Below are 18797 nucleotides of genomic sequence, written 5' to 3' on the forward strand. Positions count from 1 at the left end.
GTCTCAAAGATTGTCTTATTTAAAAAAAAAATATATATATATATATACATATATATATATGAGAGAGAGAGCGTCTGCCAAATGACTTAAATGTAAATGTGTGTGTATATATATATATATATATATATATATATATATAGCTCCATTATCTTTTCTACATCATTTGTGTCTGGTTTTACGTTTACACTGATTGGCTGAGTTGGCTCCACAGTGGGTGGGCCTGAAAACGTTTTACCATCCTTAAAAGTAAAGTATTCACACCCCTTTACTTTTTCCACATGTTCAGCCTGAATTTAAAATGGATTCCATTTTTATTTTTTTTGTCACTGGCCTACACACAATACCACCTAATGTCAAAGTAGAATAATGTTTGTAGATTAAAAAAAAATAATAATAAATTAATGAAAAGCTAAGTTGTCTTGAGTCAATAAGATTTCAACCCTTCAACTTTTATGAGAACAGTCAGCCCTCAAATGCTAGCTACCTAACGTTAGCTAGCAAATCGTAATTGTTAAGGACTGGGGAGTTTTTCAGGATAAAAAAAGAAACAGAATAGAGCTAAGCACAGGCTAAATCCTAGAGGAAAAACCTGGTTGTCTGCTTTCTACCAGACACCGAGAGATGAATTCACCTTTCATCAGGCCAATAACCTTAAACACAAGGCCAAAGCTACACACACACTGAATAAAAATATAAATCCACGTGAAGTGTTGGTCCCAGATTTCATGAACTGAAATAAAAGATCCCAGAAAATATGCACATGGAGGTTTTTATTTAATTTAAATGGTACATTTTTTTTAGGTCCTTGTTAACCACTTGGGAGCCAGGCCCACCCACTGTGGAGCCAACTCAGCCAATCAGAATCAGATTTTCCCCACAACAGGGCTACATTACAGACAGAAATACTCCTCAGTCTGCGGCTGTGAGGCCGTTTGGACGTCATGCCAAATTCTCTAAAATGACGGAGGCAGCTTTTGGTCGAGAAATTAAAATTAAATTATCTTGCAACAGCTCTGGTGGACATTTCTAAAGTCAGCATGACAATTGTACATTCCCTCAACTTGAGATATCTGTGGCATTGTGTTATGTGACAAAATTTCAAATTTTAGAGTGACCTTTTATTGTCCACAGCACAAGGTTCACTTGTGTAATGATCATGCTGATTAAACAGGCAAAGGAGAAAAGAACATTAAGTCTATGCCATCCCAGGCCCACCCATGTCTGTGCCCCTGCCCAGTCTTGTGGAATCCATAAATTAAGGGCCTAATGAATTTATTTCAATTGACTGATTTCCTTATATGGCGGCAGGGTAGTCTCGTGGTTAGAGCGTTGGACTAGTAACCGGAAGGTTGCAAGTTCAAACCCCCAAGCTGACAATGTACAAATCTGTCGTTCTGCCCTTGAACCGGCAGTTAACCCACTGTTCCTAGTCCGTCATTGAAAATAAGTATTTGTTCTTAACTGACTTGCCTAGTTAAATAAAATAAATATGAACTGTAAATCATTGAAATTGATGCATTTAGTGTTTTATTTTTGTTCAGTGTGTCTATCTAGATCTCTCTCTCTCTCATATATATATATATATACTGCTTAGAAAAATAAAGGGAACACTAAAATAACACATCCTAGATCTGAATGAAATATTCTTATTAAATACTTTTTTTCTTTACATAGTTGAATGTGCTGACAACAAAATCACACAAATTATCAATGGAAATCAAATTTAGCAACCCATGGCGGTCTGGATTTGGAGTCACACTCAAAATTAAAGTGGAAAACAACACTACAGGCTGATCCAACTTTGATGTAATGTCCTTAAAACAAGTCAAAATGAGGCTCAGTAGTGTGTGTGTGGCTTCCAAGTGCCTGTATGACCTCCCTGCAACGCCTGGGCATGCTCCTGATGAGGTGGAGGATGGTCTCCTGAGGGATCTCCTCCCAGACCTGGACTAAAGCATCCGCCAACTCCTGGACAGTCTGTGGTGCAACGTGGTGTTGGTGGATGGAGCTAGACATGATGTCCCAGATGTGCTCAATTGGATTCAGGTCTGGGGAACGGGCGTGCCAGTCCATAGCATCAATGCCTTCCTCTTGCAGGAACTGCTGACACACTCCAGCCACATGAGGTCTAGCATTGTCTTGCATTAGGAGGAACCCAGGGCCAACCGCACCAGCATATGGTCTCAAGGGGTCTGAGGATCTCATCTCGGTACCTAATGGCAGTCAGGCTACCTCTGGCAAGCACATGGCGGGCTATGCGGCCCCCCAAAGAAATTCCACCCCACACCATGACTGATCCACCGCCAAACCGGTCATGCTGGAGGATGTTGCAGGCAGCAGAACGTTCTCCACGGCGTCTCCAGACTCTGTCACATGTGCTCAGTGTAAACCTGCTTTCATCTGTGAAGAGCACAGGGCGCCAGTGGCGAATTTGCCAATCTTGGTGTTCTCTGGCAAATGCCAAACGTCCTGCACGGTGTTGGGCTGTAGGCACAACCCCCACCTGTGGACGTCGGGCCCTCATACCACCCTCATGGAGTCTGTTTCTGACCGTTTGAGCAGACACATGCACATTTGTGGCCTGCTGGAGGTCATTTTGCAGGGTTCTGGCAGTGCTCCTCCTGCTCCTCCTTGCACAAAGGCGAAGGTAGCGGTCCTGCTGCTGGGTTGTTGCCCACCTACGGCCTCCTTCACGTCTCCTGATGTACTGGCCTGTCTCCTGGTAGCGCCTCCATGCTCTGGACGCTACGCTGACAGACACAGCAAACCTTCTTGCCACAGCTCGCATTGATGTGTCATCCTGGATGAGCGGCACTACCTGAGCCACTTGTGTGGGTTGTAGACTCTGTCTCATGCTACCACTAGAGTGAAAGCACCGCCAGCATTCAAAAGTGACCAAAACATCAGTCAGGAAGCATAGGAACTGAGAAGTAGTCTGTGGTTACCACCTGCAGAACCACTCCTTTATTGGGGGTGTCTTGCTAATTGCCTATAATTTCCACCTGTTGTCTATTCCATTTGCACAACAGCATGTAAAATGTATTGTCAATCAGTGTTGCTTCCTAAGTGGACAGTTTGATTTCACAGAAGTGTGATTGACTTGGAGTTACATTGTGTTGTTTAAGTGTTCCCTTTATTTTTTTGAGCAGTGTATATATGGCATCCCAGGTCTATGCCCTATATATTTTTATATATATCCACATTTTCTATATAGTATCCTATATGCCCATCTTTGGAGAAACAAAGCTGTGTGAGCTGAGCAGATCACTGAAATTAATAAATATTTAATTTGTAGGCCCTGGGGTTTGTACTGCCCAAGATTAGCTATGAGCCATGTGAGTTTTCCTCTCTCTAAAGGGTCACGACCGTGGGGTCAACTGGGCCGCCTTCCATCCCAGCATGCCTCTCATCGTCTCAGGGGCTGACGACCGGCAGGTCAAGATCTGGAGGATGAACGGTGAGTGTGTTTAACTGGATGATGTATTGTCTTACTATGTACAGTGCTTTCAGAAAGTATTCACACCCCTTGACTTTTTTCACATTTTGTTGTTACAGCCTGAATTTAATGTATTAAATTTAGTTTTTGTGTCGCTGGCCTACACACATCACCCCACTCTGTGTGCAATAATAGTATTTTACATGATTTTTGAATGCTTACCTCATCTCTGTACCCCACACATACAATTATTTATAACTTGATTGTCTTACTTTCTCCTACCTCTCCAGAGTCCAAGGCATGGGAGCTGGACACCTGCAGGGGCCACTACAACAACGTGTCCTGTGCGGTCTTCCACCCCCGCCAGGAGCTCATCCTTTCCAACTCAGAGGACAAGAGCATCCGTGTGTGGGACATGTCCAAGAGGACTGGCGTCCAGACCTTCCGCAGGGACCATGACCGCTTCTGGGTGCTGGGCGCTCACCCCAACCTCAACCTATTTGCTGCCGGTAAGTGACTAACGTATAATGATAACAATGAATCAAATTGATATGTAGCTTTTTATTGTGCTCAAAGTAGATTATATTGTAAGGCAGATGGTGGTATTCTTGACTCACCTCCTATGCAGATGGGCACACATACTGAATATTGTTGCACTTAATTTCACTTTTGTCAGTGACAGTGTGTTGTTGAAGACATTTGTTAATTAGAGGTGGAGTGCGTAACCAGGCTGTTTGTCCTCCAGGTCATGACAGTGGTATGCTGGTCTTTAAGCTGGAGCGTGAGCGTCCGGCCTACGCTGTGTACGGAAACATGCTCTACTACGTCAAGGACCGCTTCCTGCGACAGCTCGACTTCAGCAGCAGCAAGGACACTGCCGTCATGCAGCTCCGCAGGTGTGTGTGTGTGTGTGTGTGCGCGTGTGCATGCTCATATAACACTGCGAAGTCTGTATTGTCCTTTAACTGAATTCTGAAGGATGAGACTGTCTGCTTGCGATTTTCTAAAAGAATGTGAGAGGTCAGCTGGTTTTCTCATGATGTGATTTCTAACCACTGTTCTGTTTTTCTACTAGTGGGTCAAAGTTCCCAGTGTTCAGCATGTCTTACAACCCCGCAGAGAATGCTGTTCTGCTCTGCACTGTGAGTCTCGCTCTTAAAACAAACTTGCGTGCACGTAATAGGTTATACAGTCATGTCCAAAATTATTGGCACCCTGAGCAGACTATACAATAACTAATACAAAATACTGAGCTATATTGTATTATTTCCTACTCTGCATTAGTATACGTAATTCCCAAACATTGTAAGAATTCATGACTTGAAAATGACCATATCTAAGTTTAATTCTTCCTGGGGGTGTATATGAACAGATGTGGCTAAAATGCTGTCAGTTTCACTTTAAATGTAACAATGTTTCACACACAAGCTATTTTCAAAGAGATGACTAACATCAAAGTGCGCTGCAATAAACCCAGTTCCACTCACCAGATGATCATTTGAAACTTAACTTCTTGTTTAAAGTTATTCTTGAAAAGGGAGAAGCTACCAAATTAGCAACAACATCCTCTTTGATAACACCTGCTGCAGCCGCTACAAACTAGCAGAAAACAAAAGCTAACTAGCTAGACCATGGGAAAACTACTCGCTATTGTGCAGTGACCTGTTGGCCTTCAGTTTTAAATATGTTTTTATAAAAATGGTCCCACTCAGACCACTGCTCCACTCAGGAGACCCTAAGGTACTGCATTGCAGCGCTAGAGGTGTCACCAGTGTACCTTATTTGCACATGCTGTTTATAGATTTCTACTGTATTATTGATTGTATGTTTGTTTATTCCATGTGTAACTGTTGTTGTATGTGTAGGAACTGCTTTGCTTTATCTTGGCCAGGTCGCAGTTGCAAATTAGAACTTATTCTCAACTAGCCTACCTGGTTAAATACAATAAATAAAACTATAGACCCGGGTTCGATCCCGGGCTGTATCACAACCTGCCATGATTGGGATTCCCATAGGCGGAGCATAATTGGCCCAGCGTGGTCCGGGTGAGGGTAGGGTTTGGCAGGGGGGGGCTTTACTTGGCTCATCGCGCTCTAGCGACTCATTGTGGCGGGCTGAGTGCCTGCAGGCAGACCTCTGTCGTCAGTTGAACGGTGTTTCCTCCGACACATTGGTGCGGTTGGCTTCCAGATTAAACGGGCTGGTGTTAAGAAGAGCTGTTTGGGCGGGTCTTGTTTCGGGGGAAGCATGACTCGACCTTCACCTCCCAAGCCCGTTGGGGAGTTGCAGCGAGTTGCAGCGATGAGACGATCAAAATTGGGGAGGGAAAAGGGGGTAAAATAGAACAACAAAAATAACTCCCACTCATTTAAGTCAAAATGTTATTGGTTGAGTTCACTGTCACTCTAAAATGTTGCCCTAATACAGTTGAATGGCAGATGCCTTTATCTAGCTTCTGATGGCCTAGCCAATGGCTGACTTAGCTAGCTAGATTTATCTCCCCAGAGACGGCAAAGAAAAATCCTGATTGGATCTTTTTCTCTCTTCAGTGTTAACCTTTCCAACACTAACTGAAGTGATTAAATCAGAACATAATTTAAAATAATATAATTAGCATTATTATTATATTCTAATTATTATTTTTATAAATCCTAAACTCTTTGAAGGCGTAGAAGGCCAATTGTTCCCCACTGTGTTTCGGTTAGTAATCATTTTTAGTGGCTCTATTTTCTCTCTGCATGCATTTTTTTCACTTCTGAATGTCTAAAGAAGCCATTTCTTAAATATGAACTCAAAAATACTGGACATTTTGAACTCCGTTCTTGACTCGGACTCGTTTTGCTCCGGTCTTGGTCTTGAATCGGTCTCGCTTTAGGTGGTCTCGATCACAACACCGGCATATGGACTGGTCTCTTCAGTTCAAACCACACGTTTTCAATGGGGTTCAAGTCTGGAGACTGAGATGTCCACTACAGAATTTTGATTTTGTGGTCAATTTAACAATTTCTTTGTTTATTTTGATGTGTTCTTGGGATTCTATTTCTAATACTCGTTTTGATGAGCTCAAAGTATCCAATCACACTGCGTCTGTTGAGACAGACAAGTCGAGTAACTATTCAGGTGAGCCCCTCTCCAAGGGAGTCACTTCCCGCCAGCTGGTCATTCTCGCCTCTTCCTTGCGGAAGTGACAGCATTCACAAGAACCTCTCCTCAGCACAACTAGATTCCTGTCTTCTTACTGAACTGGTTTCATACGAACCAAGATGTTAATTCCTAGGCCTGCAATCCCGTTAACGGGATCGATATGACAACAGCCAGTGAAAATGCAGGGTGCCAATTTCACAACAACAGAAATCTCATAATTAAAATTCCTCAAACATACATGTGTCTTATACCGTTTTAAATGTAATATTGTTGTTAATCCCACCACAGTGTCCGATTTCAAATAGGCTTTACAGCGAAAGCACCACAAACGATTGTTAGGTCACCACCAACTCACAGAAAAATTCAGCCATTTTTACAGCCAATGAGAGGATTCACAAAAAGCACAAATGGAGATAAAATGAATCACTAACCTTTTAATGATCTTCATCAGATGACACTCATAGGACTTCATGTTACACAATACATGTATGTTTTGTTACGTTCACTAGTTCCAAAAACATCCAGTGATATTGCAGAGAGCCATGTCATTTTACAGAAATACTCATTATAAATGTCGTTGAAGTCAATTGTTAGACATGGAAATATAGATATACCTCTCCTTAATCTAACCGCTGTCAGATTAAAAAAAAAAAAAAAAAAGCAAACCATGCAATCTGAGACGGCGCTCAGAAAATAAATAAATTGATCCGCCATGTTGGCGTCATCAGAAATCATTTTATAAATATTCCCTTTGAAGATCTTCATCAGAATGCACTCCCAGGAATCCTAGTTCCACAATAAATGCTTGATTTGTTCGATAATGTCCATTATTTATGTCCAAGTAGCTACTTTTGTTAGCTCGTTTAGTACACAAATCCAAATGCTCGTGCAGGTCCAGCCAGACATCGGACAAAAAAGTTATATTACAGGTTGAAGAAACTTGTCAAACTAAGTATAGAATCAATCTTTAGGATGTTAGCATAAATCTTCAATCAAGTTCCAACCGGAGAATTCCTATGTCTGTAGAGAAGCCATGGAACGCAGGTTGCTATCATATGAAATGCGCATGACCAGGACCTGGCTCTCTGCCAGACCACTGACTCAAATAGCTCCCATCCAGCTCCACCACACAGTGGAAGCCTCATTCAAGTTTCTAAAGACAGCTGACATCTAATGGAAGCCCTAGGAAGTGCAACTTTATCCATATCCCACTGTGTATTCAATAGGGGCTGGGTTGAAAATCGACCAACCTCAGATTTCCAACTTCCTGTTTGGATTTCTTCTCAGGTTTTTGCCTGCCATATGAGTTATGTTATACTCACAGACATCGTTCAAACAGTTTTAGAATCTTCAAAGTGTTTTCTATCCAATACTAATAATAATATGCATATATTAGCATCTGGGAGGAGTAGGAGGCAGTTCACTCTGGGCACTTCTGGGCTCCTTTCATCCAAGCTACTCAATACTGCCCCTGCAGCCAAAAGAAGTTAATGCTGCCGAACATAGGACCTCAGCTCCTGACGATAGTGTTGAGTACTGACCAACAGGAAAGTTTTGCTTCGAGTAGAGTTAATTTTCTACTTGTCAGTCTCCATTGTAGCTAGCATCACACAGCTAGCTATCTAGACTTGGTTAGCCCTTGCTTTGGCTAACCTGGCTAGCTAACAAAGGACTAGCTTTCACCACTAGGCTTAAAGCTAACCTAGCTTACTTGCTGTAAGGCAAGCTTACCATACCAGCACTACTAACTGCAACAACGTAATAGCTAGCTAACGACACTACAAAGGGATAGCTCTTGCCTTAAGACCTAGCTATCCCGGGTAACTCACTACAAGGCTAGCTACACCAAACTAGCTTTTCCACCTGCAAAGGTAGAATTGCTAGCGCGCCTCTTGCATTTAGCTCAACCCACGTTCACCCATGCTGTGTTGACCTGACTGACCACCCTAGCTTCACCGCTCAACAGTCGAGAGACATGGGAAGCACACACTTTTCTCCAGCTAGCGGAGCGAACTAGCTAGACTCTTAGCCACAAGGTCGATCACTAACTAGCTCACAACTTGCTTCAGAAATACTATTTTAGGGCCCAATGCATCCGTTTTTATATCAAATCATTTCTGGGTAACAATTAAGTACCTTACTGTAATAGACTGGTTAGCTGACAACGTCACGAAAACGATGGGCGCGCATCAAAGGGGTATAAGGCCATGTGTTATGGTTCTGGAGGCCAGATCGCTAGCAACTATTGAAAACTGCCATGTGGCGAATCATAAATGGCTCGTTTGATCTTGTTCTTGATACCATGGGTTGTTTTGGAGTGTTTTGACTGTCACGTCTATGATAATATGGCTAAAATTTATCTAGCTAACCAACAACTGTAATGATGCATTTGAGAGAATTGCTCGTTGTGCAACTTTGTTTTCAATAAACATTGGCGACTAAATATAGTCTACATGTTATCAACCATCTAAGCCAACCCCGTCTGTTTTGCCCCATGGTTGCCCATGAGTCCGTTTTGCTGCTAAACAACCAACCCGTCTATAGATTTCCAAGCTTCCGGGTCAGTAGCTTCAGCCCAACATCACATAAACACACATACTCCAACTGACACTCACAAGCTCCTGATTAACCGACTATTAGCTAAACAATGTTTTTAATGTACTTATTATTAATTTTATCCTTATTATGTCTACTGTATCTCCAATAAGCTACTCAGGAAATGGCTAAGAATAGCCCATATTAATATATGTAGCCTTAGAAGAAATAATTTATTAAATGTCTATAGCGATTTTCTGAACTATCAAGGTGCTTCCAAAGCAAGCAAACAAACAAGCAATACATCATGAGTAGCCTAACTATAGTTAGGTGAACCAATAGAGAGGCCAAGTCTTTGACTGTATGCATCCTCCAAGGATGGAGAGGGACAGTTCATGGCTTGATCACGGGAAGGTGGTCAGAGATGTTTGATGAAGAGTCTGGTGATGAACATGTAGAGGGATTCTCTGGGAATCAAACAGTGCCATTTTTTAGCATGTAAATCTTGGTGGGTTAAAAAAAATCTATATGCATGCTACAACGCAACAGTAAACAATACATTAATTGCACTATAACGGTAACAAACAGTGCCCACAAACTGTTGGGGCCTACTTAAAGCTGTCTCAACAGCAGAGTCCCAACACCTTTACACTGCTATACCAGGCTGTCAGCGGAACCTTGTCTGGCAGCCTTTAAAAATAAAAAATGCTGGTATGGCTGACACGTGTGTTCTACTGACAATTGAGATGTACAAACTTTGGCATAAGGGGACGACGAGCAGATAAGAGGCAATCCGCAATTTGAGCGAGCTAGGACGGACGTAGTCAGCAACTATTTGTTCAGCACTTTTGAAATGTACAGCGACAGAATTCAGAACATGGGCCCTTCTTACATTATTCTCCCTGTACACCCAAGTCAGAACCACATGATAAATAAAGGGGGCATATAAGCGGACAATGAAATCTCTTATAATATTCAATGATTACATTTCCCTAAAACAGGCTATAGGCTACATGTGCTCCACCAACAGTTAACGGCTTACTACACAAGATACATTTAGTATTACTTTCTTAGCTACTGTATACATATCTCCCTGGCATATTACATAATTTATGCAGCAGCATACAAGACATTTTTGCACTCCCCTTGTTGTGCTGTATTCACTTTAACAGGACGGTGACGTGGCGGTCCTTGTGGGCAAATTTTGTCATCAAAGTCTGGCATTCTCTGAATTTATGGTGCTTTCAAGACAACTGGGGACTCTGGAAAAAAACAATGTTGAATCATGATGACTTCAGTGATCTTCGGGTCGGAGCTCTAGAAAGCTCCGACATGCAATTCCGAGTTGGAGGACCGTTCAAAACGTATTTTCCCAGTCTGAGTTCCCAGTGGTCTTGAACGCACTGTAGTCAGATTTCCAGTTTGTCTGGAGTTTCCAGTTGTTTTGAGTAAGGCAGAAGTCATGCTGGATTGACAGCATGGCCAATGTTGAATGTTTATCCTTTTAAGCTTGAGAAAAGAGACATTTAAACCCAGACTTGGCACCACACACCCTCTCCACTGAACGGCAGGCTAGTGATTGCTTTACAGTGCTTTGTTAGCCACTGATTCCTTCCAAACCACTCATTGTTGATTTTGCGATTTCTAACTTGTTGTGTAACGTTTATGTCCTATGCCCAATGTGCACCGATGCGTTTTATCTTCATTATTTCTCTTGATATGACAAGGATTGAAAATGATTTACCAGTAGATTGTCGACTTGATTTATGATAATGACTGCTAGTTAAGATTTTGAAAGTATGGACTGATCATATCAACATCCTATCAACATGAATCAAAGCTACTGTAGATATGATTTCATATCATTTTGTCTGTGGCCAATGACCTTGAGCCTTCTTGGATGGGCACTTCTAATGTAACTATGGCAGAACACAAGGGCCTTGAGTTTTTGAGCTCTACTCTTAGATTTTGCAGTGACGTAGTGTCCCTATGGGTGACAGAACACTGAGCCAATCACGGCGCAACTAGAGAACATTACCAACCCCCACGCTCCGTATTTTCTGCTGGCTGCCCGACCACAGAAAGCACAGAGCTAGGCTGAAACACCTGCATTTTGGAGCTGCCTTACTGATGTGACCTGTAATAATGCCAAAATAACATGCAAACTGGTGCACCAAAAAAGGATTTATTTTGTATTATTTTAAATAAACAGGTGGGGTGCTGTCATGGTCAAGTCATATTGGCAAAGTTGTTGTGAAAATGGAGAGCAGTATGTCTGTTATTAAAAAAAAAAGATGTTCTGCGTTTTTGATTCAAATCAACTATACTAGATGTTCCAACGGTCTGCACCAATGACTTGTCGGCTATGCGTGGAAGCCAGGAGATGCTTCATGTCTTTGTTAGTTAATGGTCCATTTCCGTGAGACTGGCAGTTATTTGCTTGACAATCACTGGCTGACAAAATGTCATGGCTGCCACAGCCCGAGGCTTTACTATCATATAGCACAATGTTTTATGGGTAAATAATCATGATTGGACAAAAGTTGACCTCACCCAACCCTACATTCAACAAATGTAAACGCCACTTGGCTTGAAACCGGTGCTATTGTTTATTTGATAGTCATTTTTGCTCATCTTTATCGAGGTTGCCAATAATTTTGGACCTGACTGTACTTACACATACAGTGCCTTCAAGTATTCACACCCCTTGACCTTCTACACAATTTGTGTTACAGCCTGAATTTAAAGTGGATTAAATGTAGTTTAGTCACTGGCCTACACACAATGCCCCATAATGTCAATGAAATTATTTTTATTTTATTTAAAAAAATTACAAATGAAAAGCTGCGTTTCACCAGACACTGAGAGATGAATTCACCTTTCAGCAGGACAATAACCTAAAACATAAGGCCAAATCTACACTGGAGATGCTTACCAGTTGCCGAGTTACAGTTTTGACTTAAATCTGCTTAAAAATCTATGGGAAGACCTGTAAATGGCTGTCTAGCGATGATCAACAACCAATTTGACAGAGCTTGAAGAATTTTGTAAAGAATAAATGGCAAATGTTGCACAATCCAGGTATGGAAAGCTCTTAGAGACCTACCCAGAAAGACTCACCGCTGTAATCGCTGTATTGACTCAAGGGGTTGAATACTTAATCACAATATTTGTTTTTCATAAATTATAACATTTGTAACAAATGTTTCTTCCATTTTTCCATTATTTTGTGTAAATTGTTGACCAAAAAAATGACAATTAAATTCATTTAATCCCACTTTGTAACACAACAAAATGTGGAAAAAGTCAAGGGATGTGAATACTTTCTGAAGGTACTGTACATACTCATCATTTAGACACTTTCTTTAGTTGTTGAAAATGTATTGACGTGTCTCTTCTATTGCAGAGGGCAACTAACCTGGAGAACAGCACCTATGACTTGTACTCCATCCCCAAAGAGAGCGACTCTCAGAATCCAGATGGTAAAACTACTCTTATTCTCTCTTTTAACGAGACGACATCTGTGAAATGTGAATGCATTTACAATTTCATATCTTGCTTTTTAGATGATTTAATAACCCCACTAAACCCATGTTAATTCTTTCTCCCCCTCCTGCAGCTCCTGAGGGGAAAAGGTCCTCTGGTCTGACCGCAGTCTGGGTCGCCAGGAACCGGTTCGCTGTTCTGGACCGCATGCACTCGGTAAGTGTGTGTGTGCACATGATTAAATAGCATGTATTGTCTGGACCGATGGCTGTAGTTATTCTAAATATGGTTAGAGTACAGTTAGGAGGTCAGAGGATGACTAGTAATGATGGTGAACCCTGCTCTCCCTCCAGCTACTGATCAAGAACCTGAAGAATGAGATTGTGAAGAAGGTACAGGTACCTAGCTGCGAGGAGATCTTCTATGCCGGGACGGGCTCCCTGCTGCTGCGCGACGCAGACGGAGTCACCCTCTTTGACGTGCAGCAGAAACGCTCGCTGGCCACCGTGAAGATCGCCAAGGTCAAGTATGTGGTCTGGAGCGCCGACACCAGCCATGTTGCCCTGCTGGCTAAACACGGTATGTACTGAACACACATCTTATCAGTCTTTTCATCTCGGGTTTTGCTGCCAAGATTTTCTCCCTACTAGTTGTTTTTCCAACCTTTCCCAGATTCTCTCTCTCTCTACCTGTTGTCAACAACCTATCCTAAATGTACACCCTATCTAGCTGTTCACTCGCTTTCTAGTACCCCCAGATGTTAGCCTTCCTTTACCTGTTAATAAACCGGATTGTCTGCTTGCCCCGGCAGCCATTATGATCTGCAACAGGAAGCTGGAGAGTCTGTGCAGCATCCATGAGAACATCCGTGTGAAGAGTGGAGCCTGGGATGAGAGTGGAGTCTTCATCTACACCACCTCCAACCACATCAAATACGCCCTCACCTCAGGGTAAAGACACGCCACTACTGCACAAGACAACGCTCTAGTGACTAGTTTGAGAGAGGAGAGCCGTATCCAACTTTTCTAATCACACTCCACTCCTCTTTCTGTAGTGATCATGGTATCATCCGGACTCTGGATCTGCCCATCTACGTGACCCGGGTCAGAGGCAACAGTGTCTATTGTCTTGACCGTGAGTGCAGGCCCCGCGTGCTGAACATTGACCCCACGGAGTACCGCTTCAAACTGGCCCTGGTCAACCGCAAATATGAGGAGGTGAGGAGGTGGTCATTTGATGCTCCTTCTCTCTTTTCCCTTTCTGGAGTTACTTTTTGACTGACTCTGTTTGACCCCTGACCTCCTACAGGTGCTGCACATGGTGCGTAACGCCAAGCTGGTTGGCCAGTCCATCATCGCCTACCTGCAGAAGAAGGGCTATCCGGAGGTGGCCCTGCACTTCGTCAAGGATGAAAAGACCCGCTTCAGTCTGGCTTTGGAGTGTGGAAACATTGAGGTGAGTTTGAGACCCCAGGTTTCATTCAACATCTCTGAGAGACCGTCTGTGTGAAACACTGTGTGGTGTAATTTGCCCTCCGATCCTGTAGGTGGCGTTGGAGGCTGCCAAGGCTCTGGATGAGAGGGGCTGCTGGGAGCGGCTGGGCGAGGCGGCGCTGCTGCAGGGTCACCACCAGGTCGTGGAGATGTGCTACCAGAGGACCAAGAACTTCGACAAGCTCACCTTCCTCTACCTCATCACCGGCAACCTGGCCAAGCTACGCAAGATGATGAAGATAGGTTAGACAGATAGAGGAGTGTGTTTTGTTTGACCAATAGTGCCTGTGTTTGTCAGAGTTACTTGACTGACAAGTGTTTGATCACTGTGTTGCAGCTGAGATCAGAAAGGACATGAGTGGACACTACCAGGGTGCTCTATATCTGGGGGACGTCAGCGAGAGAGTCCGCATCCTGAAGAACTGTGGCCAGAGTGAGTCTTCTTAAATGAACACACACCTCTTACTCTCTCTTTCCAACTTCCTCAATGTTTCTGACATGGGACTCTTGTTTGTGGTGCTTTTGGTCTAAACTGCTTGTTAACTCTGTGGCTGTCTTCCATTTGTAGAGTCACTGGCATATCTGACCGCTGCCACCCACGGGATGGACGAAGAAGCGGAAGCCCTGAAAGAGACCTTTGACCCAGAAAAGGACACTGTCCCTGAGGTGGACCCCAATGCCCAGCTGCTGCAGCCGCCACCTCCCATCAACCCCCTGGATACCAACTGGCCCCTGCTCACTGTGTCCAAGGGCTTCTTCGAGGGAGCCATTGCAGCCAAGGGTGAGTCCCCTGCACGGACAGCACATTTTGTGTTAGCCATTTGAGACTAGCCTGGGGTAGTGTATTGTGTCGTGTCAGCATATTTGTTGTGCGGAGTTGTTTCATTTTGTTTTTTATTGTGGGTGTTGCAGGGAAGGCTGGTCAGATGGCTGCAGACATGGATGTTGATGCCCCAGGAGGAGAGGGCTGGGGAGAGGACGCAGAGCTTCAGCTGGATGAGGGTGAGTCCCTCTCAAAAAATCCTTAAATGAGGTGACAAGACTTCAGATTGCCACTATCTTACCCCATCTCTTTCTATGTTTCTCTCATTTATCTCCTCGCTCTCTATTTATTTGTATTTTTTTTTTAGGGGATAGGTCAGCTTTATAATTTCAGATTGTAGCTTCCGTCAATGTAATTTTCTGCATCACTTCCAATCCCCCACATATTTCTTTTGCAAATATACAGTACCAGTCAAAAGTTTGGACACACCTACTCATTCAAGGGTTTTTCTTTATTTTGACTATTTTCTACATTGTAGAATAATAAAAAGTGTGAAACAAATATTTTAGTTATATTTTAGATTCTTCAAAGAAGCCGCCCTTGCCTTGACACTTTTTTGGTTACTACATGATTCCATATGTGTTATTTCATAGTTTTGATGTCTTCACTATTAAGCTCCATTCAACCCCTCCCATCTATTAGCACCATCCATATTGGATTTCTATTTGACATCTCTTTCTTTCCATCAGATGGTTTCATGGATGCCCAAGATGGATTAGGGGAGGAAGGAGGTGCCACGAAGGAGGAGGGAGGAGGCTGGGAGGTAGAGGAGGATCTGGACCTGCCTCCAGAGCTGGTGAGATGATTCTCTTCCTTAACATGAAATCTCCACTCTTTGGTTTAGCAGGACTCATAGCATGACTGATGACTAGTCAGTCTGAGAATTTTGCCTCTTCTCTCTCCCACTAGGAGTTGCCAGCTGGTGCCGGAGTAGGGGCTGAAGATGGTTTCTTTGTCCCTCCTACCAAGGGCATGAGCCCCACCCAGTTGTGGTGCAACAACTCCCAGCTCCCTGTGGACCACGTCCTGGCTGGTTCCTTTGAGACCGCCATGAGGGTAGGCTCTCTCGCTCTCGCACACACACACACTGGCCTTTTATACAGGTTTATACTTTATACTAGTCTCTCCTTCTTTCTCTTTTTAGTTGCTCCATGACCAGGTTGGGGTGGTGCAGTTCGGGCCCTATAAGCAGCTGTTCATGCAGACTCTATCCCGCGGGAGGACATGCTACCTGGGCCTGCCGTCTCTGCCCTGCCTGCGTGGTAACCCGCAGAGGAACTGGAAAGACTGTGGGGCCAAGCAGGGGCTGCCCGCTGTGGGTCTTCGTCTCTCAGATCTCATTGCCCGCCTGCAGCAGTGCTACCAGCTCACCACTGCCGGCCGCTTCGAGGAGGCCGTTGAACGCTTCCGCACCATCCTGCTGTCTGTGCCACTGCTGGTGGTCGACAACAAGCAGGAGATTGCAGAGGTACGTAGACTTGTTTAGACTAAGGTTAATCAAGTGTGGGCCTGATGGTAGTGGTGATAACCTGATTGAGGTCACTGTCTCTCTTAGGCTCAGCAGCTGATCACAATCTGCAGAGAATACATTGTTGGCCTCACCATGGAAACGGAAAGGAAAAAGTTGCCTAAAGACACATTGGACCAGCAGAAGAGGCTGTGTGAGGTATTGTCATTGTGTTTCTTATCTACTTCCCAACTGAACAATTAGTCCGCAATCTCCCTATTCATTGAGGAGCTCACTACCCATTGATTTAAAAAAAAAAAAGATTGTATGTGTTGTTTTTCCCAGATGGCAGCTTACTTCACCCACTGCAGTCTCCAGCCAGTCCACATGGTCCTTGTCTTACGTACAGCACTAAATCTATTCTTTAAACTGAAGAACTTCAAGACAGCTGCCAGTTTTGCCCGTCGTCTGCTTGAACTAGGACCCAAACCAGAGGTGGCACAGCAGGTAACAAAGTGTGTGTGTGTGTGTGCTATGTCCCTTTATACACATTAAATTATTTCTATATATTCACTGTCTCTTACCTTCTCCATCTCTGTATTAAAGACACGCAAGATCTTGGCAGCATGCGAGAAGACGCTGACCGATGCCCACCAGCTGAACTACGACCCCCACAATCCATTTGACCTGTGCGCTGCCTCATACACGCCCCTGTACCGTGGACGCCCAGTGGAGAAGTGCCCCCTCTCTGGGGCCTGCTATTGTCCCCCCTACAAGGGCCAGGTCTGCAGGGTCACACAGGTCAGTCAAGAGAACTGCCCTAATGTGTTGTCATGTACAGAATGCCCCTCTATTTAGAAGTGTCCCGCTTTGATTTGAAGTTGTATTAATTGCTTTGTAACTGAGTGTTAAAACATATTTGAGATGTCCTCTCCCGTCAGTGGTATCGCTGACCGTTAACCTTCTTGTTTTCAAGGTGACTGAGATCGGAAAGGATGTGATTGGTCTGCGTGTCAGCCCTCTGCAGTTTCGTTAGAGGACGTGAAAAGGACCAGGAATGGGGAAGAACGACATTGATCCATTCAGCGAAACACATCCACACTTTATTCTATATACACACCGTTTCTTTCTTGGATTAGATAGAAGAAAACATCATTAATGAGAGAAAAGGGTTGGTACGGGTGACATACGATTTATTGGTGAGCAAATGTTATTTTGATGTTTAGCCTTTTTATGTTTCTGACTGTGACTGCCTGCTTTACCTTTCCTGTGATGCTGTACTTGTGAGTGTTATATCATCTCTGCTCCAACTTTTGAGAATTGTTGTTTTATTAGAACCCTACTAGACAAACCTGTCCATCTCTTTCTGACCTGTAAGCCCCATAAAATGAATAATACAAAATGAGCATCACTGCTTTGTGTAACTTGTTAAATAAAATAAAAGCTCTACTACTAATTTACTAATATGTGGCGTACACAATTCTGTAATTTCACAAGTGTCATTCTAGCTCGTGTCAAGTCCTGGTTTTCAAACATGGACACCCCAAACAATGCTTTGACAGCTCTGGATCAAAGTCATGTTCTGCTAATGTTGCAAGTACAACATGAAAGGGACAAAGTGGTGCAAATAAAAGTTGTCTTTAAGACCAAATGACCCAACATTTAAATATAATTTCTTCCTTTTCCCCAGAGGAACAGGTTGAATCATTCATATGTAGAAGCCATTGTATCATTTTGAGGAACCATCTTGGGAGTTTTCAATGTGTATTTCTGGTAATAGGAGAATGCATACCAGAGATTGGATATGCCTTAAAAACAATGGAGGACGGCTCATAATAATGGCTGGAACAGAGCGAATGGAATGCCATTGTCGTGTCTTTGGCTATGCCGGATTAAGTGATATGACATGCTATTCTATAAAATCATTTCTCCGTAATTAATATTACCTGATTAAGCTAATCAGGTAAATGTAATTAACTAGAAAGTCGGGGCACCACGAAAATAATGTTTATAGAGCTGTTATCTTGCGAATAAACTCTTAAAGACCTAGTCATCTTTTACATCAGTAGCAGTCAACATTTAATCGTCACTTTAATTCAGTCTCATCTGAAAGTTGTAAATTCTTGGTTATCTTCACGAACCCTGGCTAACAAGTTAAATCAGCAATGCAAAATTGGGTTTATTTATTTACTAAATACCTAACTAATCACACAGAATTACACATACACATAATTAATCATAACTTGATTACAAATTACGTCATAAAGGAAAACGTCCCTAGCGGGCGGAACAGATATGACAGCTTGTTACACAAAAGAAAAGGGGCTGGGTTTGAGTGAAGGAGCGGGAAGAATGAGGACCAAAGGAAGAAGCTGTGCTATCGTAAATACAGTATCTTATGCATTCTAAATTACCGCCCATTTGGAAAAGGAA

General features: G+C 43.2%; 1 protein-coding gene across 1 annotated transcript in view; it reads left to right on the plus strand.

Moving 5' to 3' along the window:
- Positions 1-17824, plus strand: part of LOC135559004 (coatomer subunit alpha-like) — a 30603-nt gene extending 12779 nt beyond the window's left edge. Inside the window, exons 8-28 of the mRNA XM_064993296.1 lie at positions 3358-3457; positions 3727-3945; positions 4182-4332; positions 4512-4578; positions 12522-12597; positions 12735-12817; positions 12955-13180; positions 13413-13551; positions 13656-13818; positions 13910-14056; positions 14148-14337; positions 14432-14527; positions 14663-14875; positions 15007-15096; positions 15607-15713; positions 15827-15973; positions 16062-16385; positions 16473-16583; positions 16710-16871; positions 16971-17165; positions 17341-17824. Of these exons, the coding sequence (XP_064849368.1) occupies positions 3358-3457; positions 3727-3945; positions 4182-4332; positions 4512-4578; positions 12522-12597; positions 12735-12817; positions 12955-13180; positions 13413-13551; positions 13656-13818; positions 13910-14056; positions 14148-14337; positions 14432-14527; positions 14663-14875; positions 15007-15096; positions 15607-15713; positions 15827-15973; positions 16062-16385; positions 16473-16583; positions 16710-16871; positions 16971-17165; positions 17341-17400 (3066 nt within the window). The 3' untranslated portion in view covers positions 17401-17824. The remainder of the gene's footprint in view (positions 1-3357; positions 3458-3726; positions 3946-4181; positions 4333-4511; positions 4579-12521; positions 12598-12734; positions 12818-12954; positions 13181-13412; positions 13552-13655; positions 13819-13909; positions 14057-14147; positions 14338-14431; positions 14528-14662; positions 14876-15006; positions 15097-15606; positions 15714-15826; positions 15974-16061; positions 16386-16472; positions 16584-16709; positions 16872-16970; positions 17166-17340) is intronic.
- Positions 17825-18797: the final 973 nt, after the last annotated feature.

Source organism: Oncorhynchus masou, chromosome 17 (genome assembly GCF_036934945.1).
Source record: "Oncorhynchus masou masou isolate Uvic2021 chromosome 17, UVic_Omas_1.1, whole genome shotgun sequence".
Classification (NCBI taxonomy): domain Eukaryota; kingdom Metazoa; phylum Chordata; class Actinopteri; order Salmoniformes; family Salmonidae; genus Oncorhynchus; species Oncorhynchus masou.